Source organism: Leptodactylus fuscus, chromosome 6 (genome assembly GCF_031893055.1).
Source record: "Leptodactylus fuscus isolate aLepFus1 chromosome 6, aLepFus1.hap2, whole genome shotgun sequence".
Lineage (NCBI taxonomy): Eukaryota > Metazoa > Chordata > Amphibia > Anura > Leptodactylidae > Leptodactylus > Leptodactylus fuscus.
Window position 1 is genome coordinate 90,098,011 of NC_134270.1, and position 25,360 is coordinate 90,123,370.

Below are 25,360 nucleotides of genomic sequence, written 5' to 3' on the forward strand. Positions count from 1 at the left end.
AACAAAAAATGCAATGTTGCAAATTAGTTTGTATTCTTCCCTCAGACGTTTTTTTTTTTTTTGCGGCGCCAGATATACTTTTTAGTTTATATTCTTTTGGGAAATGTCTATTGCCTTGATCACTTTTTCTTAAAATTTTTAGCATCGGCAAAACAGTGAAAAAACGATTTGGCACTTTTGACATTTTGAGGAATTGTTTTTAGTCACTTAGGAATGCCCTTGATCAGAGTGGACTCTGATCATGGGCATTGGCTCTAGGACTCTGATGTACATTATAGCAGAGACCTGGTAGCTATGGCAGGCACTCGTAAGTAGAGTGGCCACCATCTTTAACCCATTATGGACGCAAGGTAGTTTGGCCTTAAAGGGGTATTCCCATGTACATAATCATATCTATATTTGTAGATAATTAAAAGTTAAACATTTTTACAAATATAAGTAAATAAAAATTCTGCAGAGTTTTAAAGATTTTCTCTAACTTCCTTAGTGGTGACAGTCTTTTATCTTGATCGGTTGCCATGGATACGACCACCAATCCAGAAACCTTCTATGGTCTGGGACTTGTCAGGAACCCAGCTATGACTTTCTTATTGTAGCCGGGTTATCAGGCAGGGACACTACAGAATATATCCCGGCCACAATAAGGACATCATGGCTGATTTTCTGACCTTAGAAGGCTTCTGCATTGATGGTCGTATCATGGCAACCGATCAAGATAACAGACTGACACCACTATGAAAGTTAGAGAAAATCTTTAAACTCTGCAGAATTTTTAATTATTTATATTTGCAAAAATGTTTAACTTTTAATTATCTACAAATTTAAAAATAATTATGTAGATGGGAATACCCCTTTAAGGCTCAGACCCTGTTTTTCAAATATGACGTCTTTTACTTTGTGAGGATATCATAATGCATTTACCTATCCAGGTGATTCCAAGATTGTTTTTTTCGTGATACATTGTAGTTTATGTTGGTGGTAAATTTTGGTCATTATACTTTGTGTTTGTTTAAAAAAAAAAAAAAAAAAAGGACAATATACTGAAAATTTCATAAAATTACCAGCTGCAATATCAATGTATAGAATCTCCCATTAAATAGTAGGAAACAAAGAATATAAAAATAAAAGTTCTAAATCCCTCCTTTCCCTGGAATACATACAAAAGAAAATTACTGTGAAACACAAACACATTAGGTATCCCTGTGTCTGAAAGTGCCCGGTCTTCTGAATATAGGGGATCTGCAGTGCTCCTGTTCCGTTGGGAAGAGGTTAATAGCACCGCAGATACCCTATATTCAGCCAGACTGAATTCCAAATGGGGGAAAAAAATCCCAGTCCTCAAAACAACCCTTCCCCAGCAACTACTGCACCCAAATACTCCGACCATTTTAAATTTTGAAATTCTCTGGTAGCTGCTGCATCCCCCCCCCCCATGGTGTTTAGACACCATGTTGCATTTACAGAGCCCTAGAAGTACCAAAATAGTGGGAAACTCCCACAAGTGACCCCATTTTGGAAACCGCACCCCTCAAAGAATTTATCAGGGGGTGTAGTGAATATTAGTATCCCAGACATGAAAGCACAGCGGATGGTGAAGAGGGAACATGTAAGCTGTGCGGAGGACCAAATTCCCTACTATGCCCCAGTAGCTCCTATGATTGTGGGGGGGTCACTTTGAGGGTCTCTTTTATTGTATTTTCTCTTGTAAGCTGCAAAACTGGTCTGTATCCTGATATACGCTCGCACCGCTTATATATTCCCCTCCTGACTCATTTGGCGATTTTTTTTTTTTTTTTTTTTTTTTTTTTTTTTTGGGGGGGGGGGGGGTGTTGTCTGCACATTATTCAAGCTATATATATATATTTTTTTTTTTTTTGTGGCCATATGAGTGCTTGTATTTTTCAAGGATATAATGCATTTTGTATGGTGGCTAAAAAAAATAAATTCTGGCATTGCATTTTACTTTTTAAGTGTTTTTCCACATGGTGTACAGCATAAGGATCATGCGACCTTTATTCTGCGAGTCGGTACTGTCAAGGACATGTTTCAGCCCTTCTACCTCTGATCGGTGTCTTCCAAATTAAGAGTGTGTGCTGGTACCACGGACACAGAATAATTCACAATATACCGTATTTTTCGGACTATAAGACGCACTTTTTTCCCCTCATTTTTGGGAGGCCGCTCTTGCTCTTGTAGTTCAATACAGGAGCTTACTGCGCAGGCGTCGGAGGTTGGACCGAGACGGAAGACAGAAGAGGCGGGGTTGCAGCTGAAGATGGAGGCGTCGCTGGAGAGAGCTCTCTCACAGCAGTGGGGATGCCCCATCGCCGTTTTAGCGCTGGGGCCCGCTCCCATTGCTGCGGAGAACATATTAGCATACCGGTTAAAACTGGTATTTCTAAGGAATGGTGCCGCGGAGACCACATCTAAAGGTAAGAGACGAATAGCCTATTCTGACGTCTACAGCAAAAAAAAAAAAGAAAAAAAAAAAGCGATTTAGTGGTAGATTCCCTTTAAGAGGTTAAAGATCCGGCATCCATTGTAATAGTATGCCTAATGTTTGTCAGCAGGGTAATTGGTATCAGACTACACCGTACCTTGTAAGGTGACTTCTACACTTCCTAAAGATATTTTTCTTGTTCTTCCTTCCGGCTCCAATTTCATGAAAATCCATTATTAATTATGTACAATAGCTACAAAAGGGCTTTAGGGGCATTTCTAGTCCTGCCAGCGCTTTACTGTATGCTCTAGATAACCAGAATGGTCACTTCAATTTACTGTATCTATTGGTATTATACCACCCAGAAATATGGTTCTGGTATCCTAAGAAAGCAGAGAGTCTCATAAACTGCTGCATAGTAAAGGGGTTTTCTGGGCTTTTTTTTCTTTTTCTTTTAATAAAGGTCTGTTAGAGTTAGTAATGGGTTAATAAGTGCACCCATTTAAATTTTAGCAGTGTTTTGACTGATTTCTGGGTTTCTCTGGGAGTGCCTAGCATCTTCTGTATTTGTTTGAATGGTGTGTATCTTCCTGCTACACTCTTAATATAATAATAATAAAATTTTTCTATTTAAATAGCACCAACATATTCCGCAGCGCTGTACAATTTGTAAGGTTCAAATACAGACAGAAAGATGCATTACAAAGAAAGTCATTTCACACAATGGGACTGAGAGCCCTGCTCGCAAGAGCTTACAATCTATGAGGTAGAGAGGGCGACACAAAAGGTAGCAGGGGCGGCATTGCTTATACAATGGTCAGACACTTTTGTAATAAAGGTTACTGTCATTACAGAAACATAAAACTTTGAACCATTACTAGTGGTGTCCTTTAACATGTGGATGGAGCTTGAACTTATAAAGTTAGCCTGAAATGGCATCATATCATGTGGGGTAATGTGGGAGCGGGGACCGAGGAGGGTTAAATTTTGGGTATTCTAATTATAGTACGGAAGGGTTTACGTTAGAAATTGTGATAGGCCTGTCTGAAAAGATGCGTCTTTAGTTTGCGTTTGAAACTGTAGAAATTGTGAGTTAATCTGATTGTCCGGGGTAGAGCATTCCAGAGAAGTGGTGCAACTTGGGAGAAGTCTTGTATACGAGCGTGGGAGGTTCTGATAATAGAGGATGTAAGTGTTAGGTCATTGAGCGAGCGGAGAGCATGGGTTGGGCGGTAGACAGAGATGAGGGAGGAAATGTAGGGAGGTGCAGCATTATGGAGAGCCTTGGGGATGAGAGTAATAAGTTTATATTTTATTCTATAATGAATATGCAACCAATGTAGCGACTGGCACAGACCCGAGGCATCGCTGTAGCGTCTAGACTGATTATCCTGGCTGCTACATTCAGAATAGATTATAGAGGGGAGAGTTTAGTGAGGGGGAAGAATGCAGCAGCTACTGGAAAATTTAAAAAATTAAAATGGTCGGCGTTTTTGGGTGCAGTAGGTGCTGGGAAAGGGGAGGGGATGTTTTGGTTGTCTCTTATATTTTTTTTATTATATTTTTTTTAAAGCTTCTACTTTTACTATTTTATGGTAGATTCTGTACATTACTATTGCGGCTGGTCACGTGCTGATGTGTGAACCAAGCCTGAGAGAGACTCCAGTTAACATAACTTTTTTTTTTTTTTTTTTTGCCGTCCGTCCGTCCGTCCGTTTGAATTCAGTTTGAGACTTTAAAACGGAATGATGCAAGTGCTGACTGTATACTGACACCTTTTTATGCTGATAATAAATGCTGTCCATCCCCTAGAGGACAGATAAAGGGATTAAAAGTAGAAAATTGTAAACAGAGTAGAGATAAGGACATGTAATAAATGTCCTTATCTCTACTCTGTTTTACAATTGCTACTTTTTATCTGTCCTCTAGGGGACAGCTATCAGCATAAAAAGGTGTCGTCAATATACAATCAGTATGTGCATCAGTCCATTTTAAAGTCTCAAACTGAATTCAAACAGATGGATAGCATACTGATGTGTGAACCAAGCATCACTCTTCTATTAGTGAAGGGATGTCGGGGATAACTGCACAGATAGGTCCGACATGTGGGTGAAATCCTGCAAAGCTAATAGTGTGCCAAAGGCGGTACAGGCTGTACAGGTATCTGTTCGGAGCTCAGCCCCAGCTACAGGTGTTACAGGCAGATGTCACACTGGCTCCCAATGTCACCCACTCAGCTTTTGAGCGGGTGATGTTACCATGACATGGTAGTACGTCATGGAACCAGTAAACTTCAACAAATCCAGATTGATATCCTCAAGATATTAGTTGACTTTCTCCCAAAACATTTTTTTTTCCCCAGAGGAGAAAGTTCAGGTGGTCCAGATCTCAGAATTTCTTTCTACATCTTGTGTGTCTAGAAGGAAAGCAGTGTTCATTAGGGGCTTTCTAACTGCTTATTTTCCTGCTGTTCTCTGGTCTTGGCTTCATCCTGGAATTTAGTAGTTAATCCTGTCAGCTTGTAGTTAGTAGAGGAATATCCTAGACAAGATGATGCTGGTGTTCTTCAGTACCAGGTTCATTCTGGAAGAGAGTTGCCACTGGAAAGTCCACGACCCACCAGTAATTACCATGGATGGCAGCCCCTGTGCTTATTTGGGTTCTCTAGATATTTAGAGAACTGTAGTCCTAGTGCACCTTCAAATTTAAAGGAACTAGTGGAAGTTCTAAGGTTTCTAGAGCAATGGTCCAAGGACCACTATTATGCAATCAATTTTCCCATGGCCCAGCAGGGTTTTGGGGCAATTGAGCAGCTCAAGCAAACACAAAAGTACATATTTAATTATTATGGTGATCTCTCCCCCTATATCATGTATAACTTATTGGTGTTCTAAACAGCTCCATTAATAAAGTAAAAAAAAAATATGGATAGGGCAGGAGCCCTCATTTAATAAGGGGTGAAATAGAGGGAGCTTCCTTAATAAAGTTAAAGGTAGGACAGGGGACTATCACTGAGTGAGCACTTACTGTAATAGTGCCCCCCATCGGTAGTAATACTTGTTTTTGTAGGGACTTTTACCGGTATTACTTTTCCAGTAATAGTGACACCCCCCCCCCCCCTCCCCCGTTAATAACTTTACCTGGGTGTGGAGGGGAGATTGTTAGGGTCTGTTCACATGGATTTTTTTTTTTTTTTTATGCGGAATCTGCCTCCAAAATTGCCTTCCATTCATTTCAAGGGGAGCCTTAGCTTTTTTTTCTTTTCCACTAGCAGGAAAAAAGCGACCTGATCTATCTTCAGACTGATTCCGCCCAGAAAAACCCCTTGAAGTCAATGGGAGGCGGAAATCGGCGACACCGTTTATTTTTACATGGTTTTTGCAAAAACCACTTCAAAAACATCTAGTGCTTTTTTCCAGGTCCATACACTGGGCTGGAACGAAAAAAACCCAAAAACTAAAAACGCCTCCAAAAAACGCCTTATGTAAAAAACAACACGTCAGAGAAAACATTTCCTAATTCTTGAAGAGGGTTTTTTTCCCTCTCAAAAATACTCTCCAAAATACTGTGTGAACATACTTTATTACAATTATGAGATGACTACTTTAGCTCCCTGGACCTGTAAGCATGATGTATGAATATTCTGTTGTTTTCCCTGGTCCCTGTGGCACCACATAGTGAAGAATAGAAGATACACGTATCCTGTGTACAAGAACAGGTCCCAGGAGCTGCAATAGTAACCTGGAAAATGATCTGCAAGTGAAGACGATACCAGTAGATCACTCAGATATGTTGTGTGTGTGTTTAGTTTTTTTGTTGTTGTTTGCTTTTGACATTTACCAGGTTTCTGCCAACACCTTGTAGCCTACAGGAGTCCCCAATGCGTGGGTCAGTCCTTTACAGAGAAATCTGCGTCCCGGTCATTGGGAACCTCTGTTCTAGAGAATGCGCCCCTATGGATCCAGAGTAGTCATGTCAAGATCCTATCTGACATGTTGGTGGTCTCCTACATAATATATAAATAGATGGGGAGATAAAATATCTCTCACCTAGATGCAGGCTATTAGACAATGCTTTAATTTTCTCTTACACGAGACTACCGCAAAATGGCTGCCGAAACAGCCGACTGCGCATGTCTGTCGGCAGTTTTGCACTGGTCTCCTGTAAGAAGAGGAGGGGAATGCTGGATGGAGCAGAAGAAAGGTGGTGCTGGAATGCTGCACTGTGCTGTCTGAGCGCAGTTAGGATATAGAAAAATTGAAAACTAGCAGCACAGACCTTCAATATAAACGTAGAAGATGGATAGCCTTTATAAAGGTTATTACTATGTGCTATCAGTTTAAAACTGTTACTTTAATGATAGAAACCCTTTAAAGTTGGTTTAAAAATGATTTCCAGGGCCCCAAGTGAAAACTTAACAGCTGGAAAAAAAACATGTTAAAATGAGATGAAAACTGTACTGTACAGTCTTGGGCTTCACTCTGAGACTGCCTACGAGTGTCTTTGGCTAAAGCAAAAACATACATTGCACCATCACCTTTTAACTTTGTTTGCTTATTTGATATTCGTTTGTGTTCCTGCAAATTTTGTACTACTCCTTGGCTAAGATACGCCCCAAAGATGTTTCACTGCTCAAAATTGTAGTGAGGTTTTTGAGTAGATTATGCTGCACACATAGAGGTCGCTCCAATACATACAGTGGAGCAAAAAAGTATTTAGTCAGTCACCAATAGTGCAAGTTCCACCACTTAAAAAGATGAGGCATCTATAATTTACATCATAGGTAGACCTCAACTATGAGAAACAAAATGAGAAAACAAATCCAGAAAATCACATTGTCTGATTATGTAAGAATTTATTTGCAAATTATGGTGGAAAATAAGTATTTGGTCACCTACAAACAATCAAGATTTCTGGCTTTCACAGACCTGTAACTTCTTCTTTAAGAGTCTCCTCTTTCCTCCACTCATTACCTGTAGTAATGGCACCTGTTTAAACTTATCAGTATAAAAAGACACCTGTGCACACCCTCAAACAGTCAGACTCCAAACTCCACTATGGTGAAGACCAAAGAGCTGTCAAAGGACACCAGAAACAAAATTGTAGCCCTGTACCAGGCTGGGAAGACTGAATCTGCAATAGGCAACCAGCTTGGATTGAAGAAATCAACTGTGGGAGCAATAATTAGAAAATGGAAGACATACAAGACCACTGATAATCTCCCTCGATCTGGGGCTCCACGCAAAATCTCACCCCGTGGGGTCAAAATGATCACAAGAACGGTGAGCAAAAATCCCAGAACCACGCGGGGGGACCTAGTGAATGAACTGCAGAGAGCTGGGACCAATGTAACAAAGCCTACCATCAGTAACACACTACGCCGCCAGGAACTCAGATCCTGCAGTGCCAGACGTGTCCCACTGCTTAAGCCAGTACATGTCCGGGCCCGTCTGAAGTTTGCTAGAGAGCATTTGGATGATCCAGGAGAGTATTGGGAGAATGTCCTATGGTCTGATGAAACCAAACTGGAACTGTTTGGTAGAAACACAACTTTTTGTGTTTGGAGGAAAAAGAATACTGAGTGGCATCCATCAAACACCATACCTACTGTAAAGCATGGGGGTGGAAACATCATGCGTTGGGGCTGTTTCTCTGCAAAGGGGCCAGGACGCCTGATCCGGGTACATGAAAGAATGAATGGGGCCATGTATCATGAGATTTTGAGTGCAAACCTCCTTCCATCAGCAAGGGCATTGAAGATGAAACCTGGCTGGGTCTTTCAACATGACAATGATCCAAAGCACACCGCCAGGGCAACGAAGGAGTGGCTTTGTAAGAAGCATTTCAAGGTCCTGGAGTGGCCTAGCCAGTCTCCAGATCTCAACCCTATAGAAAACCTTTGGAGGGAGTTGAAAGTCCGTGTTGCCAAGTGACAGCCCCAAAACATCACTGCTCTAGAGGAGATCTGCATGGAGAAATGGGCCAACATACCAACAACAGTGTGTGCCAACCTTGTGAAGACTTACAGAAAACGTTTGACCTCTGTCATTGCCAACAAAGGATATATAACAAAGTATTGAGATGAAATTTTGTTACTGACCAAATACTTATTTTCCACCATAATTTGCAAATAAATTCTTACAAAATCAGACAATGTGATTTTCTGGATTTGTTTTCTCATTTTGTCTCTCATAGTTGAGGTCTACCTATGATGTAAATTACAGACGCCTCTCATCTTTTTAAGTGGTGGAACTTGCACTATTGGTGACTGACTAAATACTTTTTTTGCCCCACTGTAGAATGAACTCCTTTATATCCCAATTATATAAAATATTATCCAAATATATTTAACACTCTTATTTTTTCCTCTTTATACTTTTTCTTGATTAAGCTGAAAAATATTTGGAATCGGTGGAAGCAAATCCAAACTACCCCCTTCTGCTGCTTACCCTGCTTGAGCATTCTCAGGATAATGTAATTAAAGTGTGCGCATCTGTCACCTTCAAGAACTACATCAAAAGAAACTGGAGGGTTGTAAGTAATCTATCATAATCTGTAATTGTTATTGCTTTTGCTCTACAATTTACTGACACGTCTTTATTTATAATGAACAGTTTTCTCTGCTTTAACTGCTTGATAGTATAGTGACTGGACTGTATGATTGGATAATATAGTTGCAACACTCAATAGTGGCTGAATATTTTAGTGTATGGAAAGTATGATGGTGGATTTTAACTATTTACATATTGCCACCATGAGAGCACCAGCAATGGAGAGATTGCCTATTGATCTTATAAGAGCTGGAACACAGAGAGGTTAAAAGTTCCCTACTCATTCTGATTTCCTGAGTTTTCTGTTCCTGTCAGGTCTAGACACAGGGAGGGATTTATGAGATTTGTAGGTACCATCTAACTGTATTACGTAAGTATTACGGTATTCCAGGTTTAAATAGTTCTGGTGCACTAATAGGATCTCACTCCATAATCTATAGTAATAGACAGTTCAGGCACTCGGTAGCATGCAGTTGTATTTTTTTTTTTTATTCATATGCAGTCCAATATACAATGGATAACAGTGACGTTTTAGTCCCCTTTGCACCTTCGTCAGACTATCTGCATAGAACATTAATGTTATAATATGAAGAAATAGTCAAGTTTATTGATATAATTCACAAAAAAACACTGCGCTATCTTGCACAAATACTTATCAATGGTGAATACATTCATCGCTACTTCTATAATCCACAAATTTTAAGGCATGAATTACAACCAAGGTTCATGTGTAATGTGAACATAGGATAAGAATTTATAGTAATCCAAAAGCTGTCAGTTAGATCATGGTTAAAACGTACAAAGTTAAGCAGAGCTGAACTGAAGTAATTTTAAGAGGATTGGTGAGTACAATTTTGTCTATCGTCTGAAGTGTCTACAGCTAAATCTAATATTTAGTTGAAGATACTGTTATTCTGTTAGAAGCCGTGGGGAGGATACAAACAAAAAAACACTGTTACTTCTCCTGGGCTCCAGCGCACTCCCGGCTGATGTCTATCAGTGACACATAAGGACGCAAGCTCGGCCCACATGATGTCACCAAGTAGGCCCAAAGCTTTATGGAGCCAGAAGAGGTAAGTAACAGCAGTTTATGTTCTCTCACCTCTCCTAGCCCTCCAACCATTATAGTCGAGGGGTCTGAAAAGACCCCCATAACTGTGTTTGTAGGGTTCTTTATACCAGAACGCTGAAAGACAGTTTGTAATTATGTTGGAACTGACTTCCGGCCCAATTTAAGCCCTGGAGGTAGACAAGGAAAAAAGGGTTCCCAGAAGAAAAGCATGCTAAACCTAAGAACTTTTCCCCCATTGAAATCCAGCACCAGACGCTATAAAGGAAAAAAAAAGTTAGGTGGAGTTTTTCAAAAGGAGGAGGTGGTATATTTTTCTCCTTTACCCTTTACAGCCCAATAAACAGTGATGACATGAATGTAGGGGGGGGGGGGGGGGGGGGGGCTTATCGCTCTTTTTATAGATATGGGATGAGATCACTTGGAACCTATGGTTTTTGAAAACTGTAAAAAGACTGTAGAATAGATTTTGCAGCGCTGGATTCCTGGGTTTGAATCCTGCGAAGGACAGCATCTGCAAGGCGTTTGTATGTTCTCCCCGTGTTTGCATGGATTTCCACCCACACTCCAAAAACATACTGATAGGAAAAATGTACATTGTGAACCTTATATGGGCTCAAAATCCACCTTTTTTAAAAACTAAATAAATAAATAAAAAAATTGCACCCCTTTCCCTCTATTAGATTCCAACTCGCCAGTGTACAATCACCTCTGCTACAAAAAAAAAAATGGAAGAGGGATCTTAAATCATTCCAGCTGGAGTCAATTGTGGCAGTACCTGTGTCAGACGAAAAATTGAGACATTAAAGGGGCTCTATCATTGGGAAAAGTGATTTTTAACTAATCTCATCCTTGCATAGCCCTTAGGCTATTTCACACCTTCCTTTAGTATGTAAATTGCCTCAGTGGTTTTTGAATAAGTCCATTTTTATTTATATGGTAATTAGACTGGTGCACGATGCATTGTGCACACTCTTTGCTATTATTTCCTATGCACAGGCTGCTGCTGCTGATGACTCAGCTTCCTGTTTGCACATACACATAGGAGATAATAGAAGAGATGAGTGCTGCTGGGAACTTGCTGTGCTTGCTGGAAGCACATTAGCATATGAATAAAAACGGACTTATTCAAAAACCACTGAGGCAATGTACATACTAAAGGTGAGTGTGGGGTAGCATTTCTAAAGCCTATGGATGTGTTGTGATGCGATGGACAAGGATGTGTTTAGTTAAAAATGACTTTTCCCAATGATAGAGCCCCTTTAAACATTCCTGTTCCTTGTAAGCAAGCATAAACTATTAAGAGCCAAATTAAATTTCCTGAATAGTTTAATTATATTCAAATGGTTGAAACTGGAAATCAGAACAACACATGACACACCACATGACACTAAGACACGCCCCCTAGACTCGTCTCCCTAGTCAAGCTGTGTGGGCCGGACTGAATCAGTCAGAGGGCCGGATATGGCCCGGGGGCCGGGCTTTACCCAGGTCTGGCCTAGATGTTGAAGAGATCATGTTAACCAGTAGAGATCATTCTGTCAATATAGTTTAACTTCTATTATATATTGTTGCATAATATATATATATATTTTTTTTTGCTAGAAGAATAGCAAAAAATGTGAAAATAATGTAAATTTTGCTTTTTACTAAACCAAAATTTTTATGTATACTAATGCACATAAACACATTTTCCAATTAAAAGGGCTACACATTTCTATAGTTTTTCAGCAAAAACTGAGTTTTATATGGTTTTATGTGCAAATTAACCAGTAGTTTAGTTTAGGGCTTGTAAATTGTTTTTATCTCCACTAGCTAGGCTGCCTGCAGAGAGAGCAGACCTCTCTCAGAAGGAGGTTAGGGGAGGTTGGCAGGGGAGCTGGTTCTGTTAGCACAGTGTGAATCAGAAGGTGGTTTCACTTCACTGCGGTCACCATAAAGAATAAAATTTTATTGAAAGTGTAACTGGGACACTAACCTCAGCACAAAAAAGAAAAAAGTGGCTTAAAAGAGGACCTTTCACCACTTGGAGCACATGCGGTTTTTTGTACTGCTAGAAAGCCGACAGTGTGCTGAATTCAGCGCATTATCGGCTTTCATGTTCTGTGCCCCATGTGAAGAGCTATTGGTTCCAGCTCTTCACCGTCAGAAGGGCGTTTCTGACAGTCGGTCACACCCGACAGCTCATCACCCAGGGCACAGAACATGAAAGCTGATAGTGCGCTGAATTCAGTGCAGTCGGCTTTCTAGCGGTACATAAAACCGCATATGCCCCAAGTGGTGAAAGGTCCTCTGTAACATGACTGCAGCACATGGGCTAATCCCCACAGTTTTTAGCACTTCCTTCTCCCTGATGGAAAGCCAAGCTTATGCTTTAATAGTTCTTTGGTATCTTTATTGATTTGAAAACACTGGAAATAGCAAGGTAGAAGGGACTTTTATCTCTGTTTTTGTTCCTTTGGGGTCAAAGGAAATTCTTTTGGTACTGGTGCGGTTATAGAAGAATCTTGAAAACCATATTAACGCATAATCCTGTCTTTTTTTTTTCAGATTGAAGATGAGCCAAACAAAATTTGTGATGCAGACCGTATAGCCATTAAAGCCAACATAGTTAATCTCATGTTAAGCAGCCCGGAGCAGATCCAGAAGCAGGTGTAGCATATCATGAGTGGCTCTTCTCCTGTTTGTGTCCTGATTGCCTGTGGTGCTGCAGTCCCTGATTCCCCTGTGGTTCCTTTCTTTTGTAGCTGAGCGATGCCATCAGTATCATAGGACGTGAAGATTTCCCTCAGAAATGGCCGGATTTGTTGACTGAGATGGTAAACCGTTTCCAGAGTGGAGATTTCCATGTGATCAATGGTGTCTTGCACACTGCTCATTCCCTTTTCAAGAGGTATTGAGATAAGCTTCTGCCTCCAACAATGAGGTTTTAGTGTTTGCTAATGATTATTTCTCCTTGAGACAGGTACCGACATGAATTCAAGTCCAGTGAGTTGTGGACAGAGATTAAACTAGTACTGGACACCTTTGCGTTACCTCTCACCAACCTTTTCCAGGTATGGGATCCAGTTGTTTAAAAACATATCATAACTTTCCATAAGAAGAAAAAACTCATGAGCGGCACCACGTCTGAATTACAGCCTACACCGCCCGTTATAAATTGTGTCCAAATGGAAAAGTCAGGTGCTGGGTGTACCATATACTTTCATTATTCTTGGCTATCGCCAACCAGATGGTGCTCTCTGCCTCAAAAATATATATACAGGAATTCAAGTATGCTAAAAGAATAAGCAGGGCACTCACCGAGGTACTTCGTTAAAAATCATAGTCCTTTATTTCATCCTTCTTAAAACAGATTGCACAGGAAGAGAGGAAAAGCAACAATTCCAAGCTACATTCGTTTCGTGCACACAGCACTTCGTCAAGCCTGACGAAGTGCTGTGTGCATGAAACGGACGTACCTTGGAAGTGTTGCTTTTCCTCTCTTCCTGTGCAATCTGTTTTAAGAAGGATGAAATAAAGGACTATGATTTTTAACGAAGTACCTCGGTGAGTGCCCTGCTTATTCTTTTTGCATACTTGTATTCCTATATCATAACTTTGTTTATTTTATTTTATACAAGCCTCTGCCCACGACTTCGTCTGCATGTTGTTGGCGTTGATGATCCGCCTATATTCAGCAAATTGCTTCCGTCGATGGCTTGCCTATGCAGTGTTTCGGCAGCTCTCAAGCTGTCCTGCTTCTGAACTTGTTCCTCACGCCTTGCCTGTGATTGTTCTGGCATCTCAGCGGCTCGCTGAGACGCCATATAATTATCATTTTGTTGGCGTTGATGATCCGCCTGCTCCGGCATTTTGACAGCTGTCAAATTAGATTAGTTTTTCTTTTTCCAAGCAAACTGCAAAAATTTGCAAACTGCCAATTTTGATTAAAGGCTTGTGTGGACTGAGGGTTAGCTATGTGTCTACATATAGAGATAACACCTTCCCCTGATTTACATAGAGAGATAAAACACAAACGCCCTCCCTCACACACTTTCTTTTTTTTATTTTATTAGAAATTACAGACTTAAAATTTATGGCTCAATTAAATGACACACAACTCCGTTGCGTTATGTACATTTAACCCGATAGCATTCTAACACATTGTAGCCTTAAACCAGTAACATTTTATTCTTCTCTTCATTGTTATGTTCATAAGTATTTACATTTTATTTGTGTACCTTTTCAAGACCTTGTATATTATCCATACATAAGATGTTTTGTTCAGTTTTCGTTATTTTTTGTTTTTCTAAGCCTTCTCGCTATGGTTTATAGCGTTTATCATATACAATAAATAACGTACTAATTTTAGGGGTTGGTGTGGATGAAGTGATACCAATTATTAGGGATGAGCGAGTACCTCCCTTGCATAGTTATTGGTGTACTTGGTTGAAAACCATACAGGAAACATTTGATTCCTCTTTACCTTCCCTGGTGCTTTTTTTTTTTCTTACACCAATAACTATGCAGGGGAGGTATTCGAATCCTCGATCAAATACTACTCGCTCATCTCTACCAATTATACCAATTGTGTGTTTATTTTTTCATTAACAAGGGAAGGGGGGAGGATTTATTTTTTATTTTTTTTATATCGCTTGTTTCACTGGTGGACACCGTGGGTATAGACCCAGCCACTAGGAGGCTGATACTAGGAAGAAGAAAAGCTGTCTGCTCCACCTCCACCTCATGGTTTATACCAGGGATAGGGAACCTTCAGCTCTCCAGCTGCTGTGAAACTACAACTCCCAACATGCTCCATTCTCTTCCATGGGAGTTCCAAGAACAGCAGAGCCAGTATGCATGCTGGGAGTTGTAGTTTTGCAACAGCTGGAGAGCCGTACGGTCCCTACCCCTGGTCTATACCCTCACAATGTCTATACACTCAGAGATTGTACTAAGCCAGTTTTAATCTAGTTTCTGTAGGAGGCTGACCACCTGGATTTCGTAGAGAAACCCCTTCCTTGGCCCCCTTTCTTTCTTGACCCGCGTGGAGCACTCAACGTTTCTCTGCGCCGGCAGTGCAGCACTGCCTGCCATGATCTCTAATTTAGTCTCTGGTTTTACTAGGGACTAAGGCCACACATAGGTTTGCGCTTTTCTTTTCTGTCTCCTTCCTGCCCTTATGTTGGCCAGGGGAATGTCCTGTGCAGTCTCCCAGTCCCCCCCACTAGCTGCTCACCGTGGGAAATCCAGGGGTAGGGCCCCTTGCTCTCCTCAGAGATTTATCTTTATTTTCTGTATTTCCTGTTTTTTCTCTGTGTTGGGACTACTCCTCTCAAGCTGCTTCTGCTCCCTGAGAGACACAGTACCTGGGGATCCCTCTCTGTCCACCTCTCTTGCAACAGTTGGCAAGTAGATATCTCTTCAGTGGTCTGTAAGCTACCATCCTGGGTTTCCCTCGTTTTCCCTGGGCCCACACCATGAAGTCCTCCCGTGAAGAGTCAGCTCGGCCCTCTCCGGTGCCCACATTTTTTTTTTTTTTTTTTTATTTTTTTTTTTAGATATGTGCCGTTTGTAACAAAGTTACCATGTGACCAGCCCGAACCTATCTGTGCGCTCTCTTCCTTCTGCCTCAGCCAGTTCAGTAACATCCCGACCCTTCTCTGGCTGATCCCTCCCCAGGTTGTGTTCTCTCTCGCCCAGGCCATTGGTAACCTTGTCAGAATTAACCAGTCTGTGGTGGAAACTTTGGAACCACTGCCTTCCCAGATTGCCACTCAGTCAGTGGCATATAGGGAACCCCTCTGGGTGCCCACATTGTACCCTTTCCAGCTCAAGGAGTCGTCCCTACAAGAGGTCCAGTAATTCTTCCTTGAGATCATGGTCTTCCACCCCTACCCCTGGGCACTCCCCATATAGTTCCGCCTGTTGGACTAGAACAGTGCGCTGACGCCCTCTGTGTCCCCCTGCTCTCTCTCTCTTCTGGGGACAACCGTGAGCATCAGCCAGGTGCATCTATATCTGCTGCTATGCGGAGCTCATCCAAACTCATCCATACCTTAAAGATCTCTGTCTCTGAAGAGGATATCTGCAAAAGTCACCGCCCTCCTCTAGTCTTTCAAAACAACATGGTGTTTGACCACATCTTGAAGTAACAATGGCTTCACACAGATAGTCCTCCATCTTCTACTAGGAAATCAAACATTCTCTTTCCCTTCCCAGACCAGAGTGTCTTCAACTAGTCAGATCCCACAATAGCTAGGCTCTACAAGGCTTCTATTCTGCTTTTAGCAGACTTCTCCACTCTGTGATCCCTCAAAAAGTGGATTCTCTGTGTCCTTCAAGAATGAAGGACAAGAAGGTGGATTCTCTTGCCAAAGCCTTCACTCTGCGACCTTCTTTCACTGCCTCTTGGGTCAGCAATGCCTGCACATCCCAGGCCAAACAGCTCCAGGCAGACCTCTCTGAATTAGCTTACCACATGCTCTTCTCTCAAATCTTTAACACTTCCAAGTACCTGTGTGATGCCTCCATTGAAGCAGCTCGCCATTCGACCAAGGTGGCCGCCAATGCTATGGCTATTCACTGTATTGTTTGGATTCGTTTGTGGAACGTTGAGGCCTCCTGGAAGAAAGCAGTTGTGGCCCTTCCATTTTCCCAGGAAGAACAGGGTCGGCCTAGAGAAGCATAATCCCCTGTGGCCTCAGATAAAAGGTCTCTCCTCACCCAGAGGCATCCTAAGCGCCAGCTATCATCTTTTCAGCTGTTCTTGATGCATTTGCTTCTTTTGTGGCTCCACCTCAGGAGGTGAAAAAGGTGGAGAAGGATGGCGAAGCTATGTCCTCAATGTGAAAAGAGGAGGACGGTATCCTCGAGACTCCCGCTCGAAAAATCCTCTTTCAAGCCCTGGCAGTCCTTAAGGCCTTCTGCTTCCAAGTCCTCTTTGAAATGCAGATCTTCAACCCACCAACACGCACACACACACTCTCGTGGTCTCTCAGGTGGGTGAACAACTGCTCTCCAAGCATAGATAATACCTGGGTCTGATATGTGGTGTCGATCGTCTACTCCACACCACATAGAGTTCCCCTCCCTTCTAGATGGAAGATTTTCTTTTCTGTCCACTTTGCCTTTTTCCATCACTCGAGTGGCCACGTTTCTTAAGGCTTTCTCTAGCAGCAGGGAGTCATCGTCCCTGTTCACACTTTAGTGTTTCCTGGGCTACTACTCCAACCTCTTCACACTTCCCAAGAAGGACTGCTCCCTATGTCCTATCCTGGACTTGAAGGGGCTCAACAGGGTCGTCCGTGTTCGCAGGTTCCGCATGAATTCAGTGGTGGCATCCTTGGAGACGGGTGAATTTCCGTAATTCATCGACATCCACAACGCTTCTCTCTGCACTCCTGTTGCTCTGTGCCATCAACATTTTATTAGTCTTGCAGAAGGTTTGTGCCATTTTCAATTTGTTGCTCTCCCCTTCCGGCTGGTCTCCGACGAAGCCATAACCCCCAATGGCTAACACCCCCCATCCCCCCCCACACACACACACGATGGCCAATCTCCACTCCAGAAGAGTTGCTATGGTTCCATAATTGGAAACCTCCTGGGGAAAGCTCCCTCCAAGACTCACAATATAACCAGCTTGTGAATCACTTTGGACCTCCTTCGCTGGTTTGGCTGGCTCATCAACTGGGTAAAGTCCTCTCCCCGTAGCAACCCCCCCCCCTCCTTTCCGGAAGTCCAAGATTCTGACCCTTCGGTATGGTGTGTCCTGCCTTTGGAGGACCTGTCTTCGTTTCTGAATGCGAGACATGGGCGTGATGGTCTCACTCCTCAAGTCTGTCCCACTCATGTCCTCCACAGTTGGCAATTTCTGACGCTAGAACCATCCAGTCTTGTCCCCGCCCTATTCTCCTGCTTGCTCAAATCCATTGAGAACTTCTTTGGTGGTTCTCCGCCCCAAGAATCTCTCAGGGGAAGTCTTTCCTTAGTGTCCGTTGGCAGGTTATCACCACAGATGCCAGCCTTTCCAGCTTGGAAGCGGTTTTCAGTTCCTTGTCCATTTTGGGCCTCTGTTCCAAAGCAGATTCCTCTCTTTAGATCAAACTGCTGGAACTGAGGGCCATCTTCCTGGATCAAGATCTTGGTCTTTCTTCTCTATAAGAATAGGTTCCTGCCCTCTCTGTTCCTTTTCAGAAGGCCCTGGCATTTCATCCTCTGGAGAAAACTTTCCTACAGGGAGTGACACTCTGCACTCCCCCTTCCTGTCCACCCATGGGATTCTAACTTCGTCCTTGAGGTGCTTCAGTCTCCCCCTTTGAGCCTTTGCAGTCTTCCTCTATACTTTCTTTCCTGAAAGGTCTCTCTTTTTGTGGCAGTTACTTCCGCAGTGTCTCAGAGCTTGCTGCCTCTTCCCAGCAGTCTCCTTTTCGGTTTCTCACCAGGGACAAGGTTGTCCTCCGCTACCCTCCTTTCTTAAGTTTTTTTTTCTCTCCCTCCTCTTTTCACATTGAGGACATAGCTTCGCCATCCTTCTGTCCAGATGCCAAGCATCCTCTACTTTACTCACTGACCCTTTGCCTTGTTTGTCCTCCCTGAGGACTTTCACAAGAGCCTGCCTGCTTCCAAGGCTTCCATCTCCCAATTGATCTATGCCCCCCAATGAAATAATCAACAAGATGGATTTTGTTTTTTGTACTCTCCGTAAATTACATTTCTCATTGTACTCACTGGGGGACAGAGATTCCACCCTTGTGGGGGGTTTTTTTGTTTTGTTTTTTTGTCTCTCCTGCTGTGGTACAAACTGGCTTAGCACAAGGTTTATGAGAGGGTATTTACCATGAGGTGGAGCCGACAGCTTTTCATTCTATTAGTGTCTGGGTCTATACCCATGGTGCTTTGTCACCCAGTAAATATAAGAAAAGAAAAGATCTTAAAATAATAATTTTAAATATTCTTCCTTCCCTGTTGCCCTATAAAGTGAAAGTGCGATTATAGGCAACTCTGTTTTAACCTGTGAGATCTTTAAATCCATGTGGTCTACAGACATGGTCATGATTCCTGTCTTAAAGTGGAACTTTCATTTCGTCGGGCACACGCTGCTTTATATACCGATAGAAATCCAACAGTGTGCGGAATTCATTGTCTGCTCTTTTTCTTCCAGGCAACCATTGGTCTGTGCAATACTCATGCTAATGATGTCAGCGCATTAAAAGTCCTCTTCTCCTCTCTAATTTTGATCTCCAAATTGTTTTATAGCTTAAATTTTCAGGTATGTAAAATGTAATTCTAATAACTTGTTAGGACTGTGACAATAGTTAAGATAGTATTTCCTGGATTTTGAGGTTTCCTTCAACAGAATTGTAGTTTTTATGTGAATGAGATTAGTGGTTTGTTTTGAGTGAATTTTTTTTTTCTTTACGTATTGTCCAGATTGTTTTGGCTGATATTTTCTTGTTTGTAATCTTAGGGGCTAGGTTCACCCAGCAGAGTCTACCACTGATTCTGTGGCAGATTTCACCCAAAACTAAACTTAATTTTCCACCCTGGTTCTGCCACCCATTGCATTCAATGTCCTCATCAAATTCATCTTAAGTTTTCAACTGTGTAAACTTACCTCCTGCACACTACTGTTTTTCATGGCTATCGCACCCAACCCTTTAGTTTCCATGACCTCATACACACCATATATTTTTAGGGTCTTGTGTATTGGGCTGTGAGCTCGGGGCAAAACTCATATTCCTGTTTTGTGTTTTTTTCCCGTTTTTTTGTGCCCCAGTACCCTCTAACATCAGTGGGGCCATAGAGAAACTGGGAGGCATATGTATGTCATCCTTGTAATGTTTAATCACAGATTTGAACAACTTGGGTAACCCTGAACAAACAAGTAATTTTTACTTGTTTGTTCAGGGTTACCCAAGTTGTTCAAATCTAAATTGATGGTAATACCTTACCCTTTGTACACTACCTAATGTTTAATCACAGCCCAGCTATACACACATGGTTGTGTACTTGTAGCCTAAGGGTTTATAAAGCCCCTGTATAACGTGTAATTTTTTATTTTATTTGTAGAGCATCATTAATTACATGGTGCTGTACTTTTTTTTTTTTTGATGGTATTCATATATGTTTAATCAGATTTTATTACCGTATATACCCGAATATAAGCCGAGACCCCTAATTGCACCACAAAAAAACCTGGGAAAACGTATTGTCCACCATTGCAGATAAAAAGTCTGGTCATGTGAATTACAGCTCAGTAACTCCATGGGGATCATAGTAATAGCAGTTAACCCCATCATGTCCCTCACCCCCTGTGTGGCTCACATAAGAGTTAGATATGTGGGACATATGGAGGTAATAATTAGGTCCTTCATAATTAAGGTCCTTCATTAGTACCCTGATATGTCTCACATATTAGTAACCCTTATATGTGGCACACGGGGGTTAATATGAGGGACATGATGGGGTTAACTGTTATTAATGTGAGGCACAAGAAACGGAGGTACTGAAACGAAATTAATAACCCAAAATGCCTGACATTAATAGGCAGAGTAACTAAAGCAAGGTACCTGTGTGTTTCACTTTACTGTAGCGTCCTCTCCTCCATACAACAGACATCTTCCATAAGACACAATGAATCCTGGCCACTCATCTGCAGGGTAGATGCTAAATCCTAGTGTGCTAAAGGACCTCTGACGTCATGACCATGTGATCGGACTCTGGTGTGAGCGGAGCTACTAGGATTTAGACTCAACCTTATCTGCAGATGTTACGTACCAGTGGCTACAGGACCTTTGATGACATCACAGTCACGTTACCTCATGACAAGGCAATCACATAGCAGCTTTCTGTGCTCCATGGACCCTGACTTGTGTATAAGCCGAGGAGAGCTTTTTCAGCATGAAAAATGTGCTGAAAAAGTCGGCTTATATTCGAGTATATACGGTACATTTTTCAAACATGACAGAAAAAGACAAAAACAAAGCGAACAAACCGATGGCATAATGGCACACAGACCTTGCTTGTAAGGAGGAGGACAGAAAAGATCCCATCCAGCTTTACAGAACATAATATGACAACAATGAGCCAGAAGGCTGAGATATACAGGGACATGAAACCAACATGAGGGTATTCATATCCACAAAATACATATAACAAGTTTAATTGTGGGATAGAGGGGCCCTCCTTGCAACAGCTCAAAATCTGAGAGAACAAGGGATAGAGACAGTAGATGAGGGTAGAAGTTGTTTAGATGATGGTGTGATGACAGTAGGTCAGGGGTGCCTAATACGTCGATCGCGATCTACCATTGGCTCCCAAAGAAAGTATGGGTCGATCACAGACATCCTCATGGGGGGCGGCAGCCCGGGCGATTTTTTTTTTTTTTTTTTTTAATTTTTTTTTTTTCTTTGAACCAGCGCAGGAGAGCTGCTGTTTAGACGTCTGCGTATCAGCGTAGGCAGCCGTCTTTCCATTGTCCGCCTTAGGTCCTAGCGCCTCTGTTGTCTATCTTGTCCCATCGGCAGTGGGTAGTAGATCATTTTGACTTAGTCATTTTATAAGTAGCTCACATGCTGAAAAAGTGTGAGCACCCCTGCAGTAGGCTTTCCTGAAGTAATGCATCTGGAAGGTCTTCTTAAAGCTTCTGATTGTGTAGAACAGTCTTATGTGAAGAGTGGATATTCATACTTAGTTTATATATAATCCTTGTTGGATTAGAGGAATTTGTGTGGTGCCTTTTTGTTTCTTAGCGCCACTTCGAGGCTAAACATCTTGAGGTCTATTTTCTGTTTTCTTACAGACTTTTTGTTCTGCTTTGTAGGATCTCCCTGAGTTCTTTGAAGATAACATGGAAACCTGGATGACCAACTTCCACAGCCTTCTGACACTGGATAACAAGCTACTTCAAACAGAAGTAGGTTCTGGGCTTAAGGGTTAGTTCACACGTGAACTGCCCACGCGGGTTTTGACACAGAGAGAGACGCGGCTCGACGCGGCTCTCTCTTGTCAAAACCCGCCTGCCGCGACCATCGCGGTTGCGGCTTTCCCCTCTGCTGTCGGCTGAAATGAATGAGCCGACATAGGAGGGTGCTGCCGGGGGCCTGAAGATAGGGCAGATCGTCCGCCTGAAGATAGGGCAGATCGCTTCTTTTCTCCGCTAGCAGCAGCCCGCCGCTAGCGGGAAAAAAAAGCCCAGCGAAATCCGCTGTCAAAATCCGCCCCTTTGCCCACGTGTGAACTAGCCCTAAGTGTGTAACCTATATGACACCATGTCACACTTTAGTTAATGCTCATCTTTCCATAATCTTGCATATTTGGTTAGCGTGTTGTTTCTTTTTCATTTCAGGATGAGGAGGACCCTGGATTGTTGGAATTACTGAAGTCGCAGATCTGTGACAATGCTGCTTTATATGCACAGAAGTATGATGAAGAGTTCCAGGCCTACTTGCCACGTTTTGTCACAGCCATATGGAATTTACTGGTTACAACTGGCCAAGAAGTTAAATATGACTTGGTAATATTTCATATTTCTTCTTTATTCCAGAATATGATCTGTGCTGAAGATAGATCCAGTAAAATGGTCAGGTGGTGATGGGCAGTTAATGAACGATTATATAGTTCTGTATAGAGTATATATACACGATGAGTAAAGGACATGAACGGTGTCAGACCATATTGTTTTCCATCACAAAAATATCCATCTGCTGAGTTTTCATATACCCCGTATAGCACTATTAATGTGTGGGGCTGCCATCATGTTCCACTCCTGGTGGCATCCTGCCTCACACTGCTATTGGCTAAGTTCACATACGTTAATTGAGCTGACTTAGTTTCAGCTATTTTGCAATTAAATTTCTAGTCTTTAGTTCAGCTTTTTGAATTTGGAGGGGGTGATTATTTGTGTCCTGCTCCCCATATGTGATTGTATTGAATGATGATGATACCATGAGGCAGATTGTATCCAACTGAACTTGTTTTTCATTTGTAGTTGGTGAGCAATGCCATCCAATTCCTGGCATCAGTGTGTGAGCGCCCACATTATAAGAACCTTTTTGAGGATCCCAATACATTGACCAGTATTTGTGAGAAAGTTATTGTCCCCAACATGGAGTTTAGAGGTAAAACCACATGTCCATAATAATACGATAATCGATAGATAATACGATAGTAATAATCGTAATAATAATAATAGTAATTAAAATGTTAGAAGTGATTCACTTTTTATTTATTTTATTTATTTACTTTTTAACGATTAACTATCTAGAACATGGGGAAATACATTTTATTATACCTCCTTTCTGTCTAAGTAAACTGACTCCTTGATTGGTGTGATGTTAACCCTTGTACAACTGAGCGTGTTATAACAAAGATGTTACATGTGAGGACTCCATGGAGAAAGTAAACAGGAGATAGCTTATGGATGACATTCTAGTAAAACCCTTGGGCTTTCTCTCGGAGACTAGATATTTTCACCAGAGTTCTCAAAATAGAGTTGCTGAGATGCCGGAACAATCACGGGCACAGCACGAGGAATGAGTTTAACGGCAGGCCAGCTTGACAGCTGCCGGAGCAAGCGGATCATCGACGCCAACAATATGCTCATTATATGGCGTCCCAGCGAGCTGCTAAGATGCAGGAACAATCATGGACACAGTGCTAGGAACAAGTTTAGCGGCAGGCCAGCTTGACAGTTGCTGGAGCAGGCGGATCATCAACACCAACAACATGCTCATTATATGGCTTCCCAGCGAGCTGCTGAGATGCCGGAACAATCACAGGTATGGCATGAGGAACAAGTTCAGCAGCAGGACAAGTTAAGAGCTGCTGAAACACCGGAGCAGGCAAACCATTGACTGCACCAATTTGCTGAATATAGGCGGATCATTGACGCCAACATCACGCATGACGAAGTCGCGGGAAGAGGCTAGTATTATATAAGACCAGCTGTAAAAAAATTATTTAACACAGAAATGTTGGCTAAATGAAGTGTCTGTCCACTAAATGCCCTCAATACTTTATGGAGACTCCTTTTGCATGAATGACTGCTTCAATGCGACAGGGATGTGATCAGCCTGTGGCACTGCAAAGGTGTTATGGAAGCCCATCTTGTTTTGATAGCAGCCTTCATCTCGTCTGCATTGTTGGGTCTGGGGTTTCTCATCTTCCTCTTGACAATACCCCATAGATTCTCTATGGTGTTAAGGTCAGGGGAGTTTGCTGGCCAATCAAGCACATTGATACTATAGTTATTAAACCAAGTCTTGGTACTTTTGGCAGTGTGGACGGGTGCCAAGTCCTGTTGGAAAATGAAAATTCCATCTCCAAAAAGCTTGTCAGCAGAGGGAAGCATAAAATGCTCTAGAATTTCATGGTAGATGACTGCTGCACTGACTTTCGTCTTGACATGGAGATGCCGAGCCAGTGTGTTTGGGTAGGGGGTGGAAAACTGGGCAATTGCCAAGGGCCCCACCGCTATTAGAGCCTCACCACTATTAGAGCCCCGTACAGTGTGATACTACTCCTACTGTGTGTACACTATATGGGGAAGATGGGACATGAGAAACAGCTGCCACATATGACAGTTGCTGCTTGTAAACATTCCCTGCACTTAGCTAGTTCCAACTTCATAAAACAGCCTGTGTGCAGCTTTAAAGGGGTATTCACAACTCGTTTGTTCACCACCATGCAGGCTGTATGCTCTGTTCACTTCCTGGTTTTCTGGGTAAATTGGTGGGCGGGGTTTTATTTGATATCTCACAGACAAAGCCAGCTCTGCTGGCTCTCTTTATAGCAGTACATGTTTGCAGTCAGTAGTGAGGGATGGTTTTAAATAAATTAGCACAGTATCACTGGAAGATGCACAATATGAAGTTGATGTAGCAGAGCTGGATTTGTTAGGTGATGAGAATCCCAAACTTACATGCTACAGGACCACAAGTCAGCTTGCAATATATTTACTTTTAGGTCTGTGTTTAATGGACTCCCTGTCTCAGCCCTTATCAGCAAAATTCAAATAGCCGACTGATAACTTGAAGAGACGGAGATAAACATCTCAGAAGTACAAGCTCTGTCCAGCACTCAGCTCCCCCCTCCCTTCCCTGAGGCCAGAGAGCTATGTCACTTGTCCTGGGCGGAGAGATAAAGAGCTCAGAAATACAAGCACCGAGCATTCAGTTCCCCCTCCCCTCTCTGAGAGCAAGGAGCTAGTCACTTGTCCATGTTTATGGAAACACAGTGTAAACAATGAAGTGAATAAATTAAGAGAACAGCCAAACAAAGCAGTTTTGTTTAAGCAATGTATTAAGGAAAAGTCTT

At 42.2% G+C, this 25,360-nt stretch overlaps 1 protein-coding gene across 3 annotated transcripts in view; it reads left to right on the forward strand.

Moving 5' to 3' along the window:
- The window catches only part of CSE1L (chromosome segregation 1 like), a 101,195-nt gene that overhangs the window by 23,020 nt on the left and 52,815 nt on the right, over nt 1-25,360 (forward strand). For all 3 annotated transcript variants that reach the window (XM_075276767.1, XM_075276765.1, XM_075276766.1), the window contains 8 exons: nt 8,832-8,974; nt 12,611-12,712; nt 12,808-12,953; nt 13,026-13,116; nt 19,206-19,313; nt 21,867-21,959; nt 22,392-22,559; nt 23,034-23,163. In XM_075276767.1, coding sequence (XP_075132868.1) covers nt 8,832-8,974; nt 12,611-12,712; nt 12,808-12,953; nt 13,026-13,116; nt 19,206-19,313; nt 21,867-21,959; nt 22,392-22,559; nt 23,034-23,163 — 981 coding nt within the window. The remainder of the gene's footprint in view (nt 1-8,831; nt 8,975-12,610; nt 12,713-12,807; nt 12,954-13,025; nt 13,117-19,205; nt 19,314-21,866; nt 21,960-22,391; nt 22,560-23,033; nt 23,164-25,360) is intronic.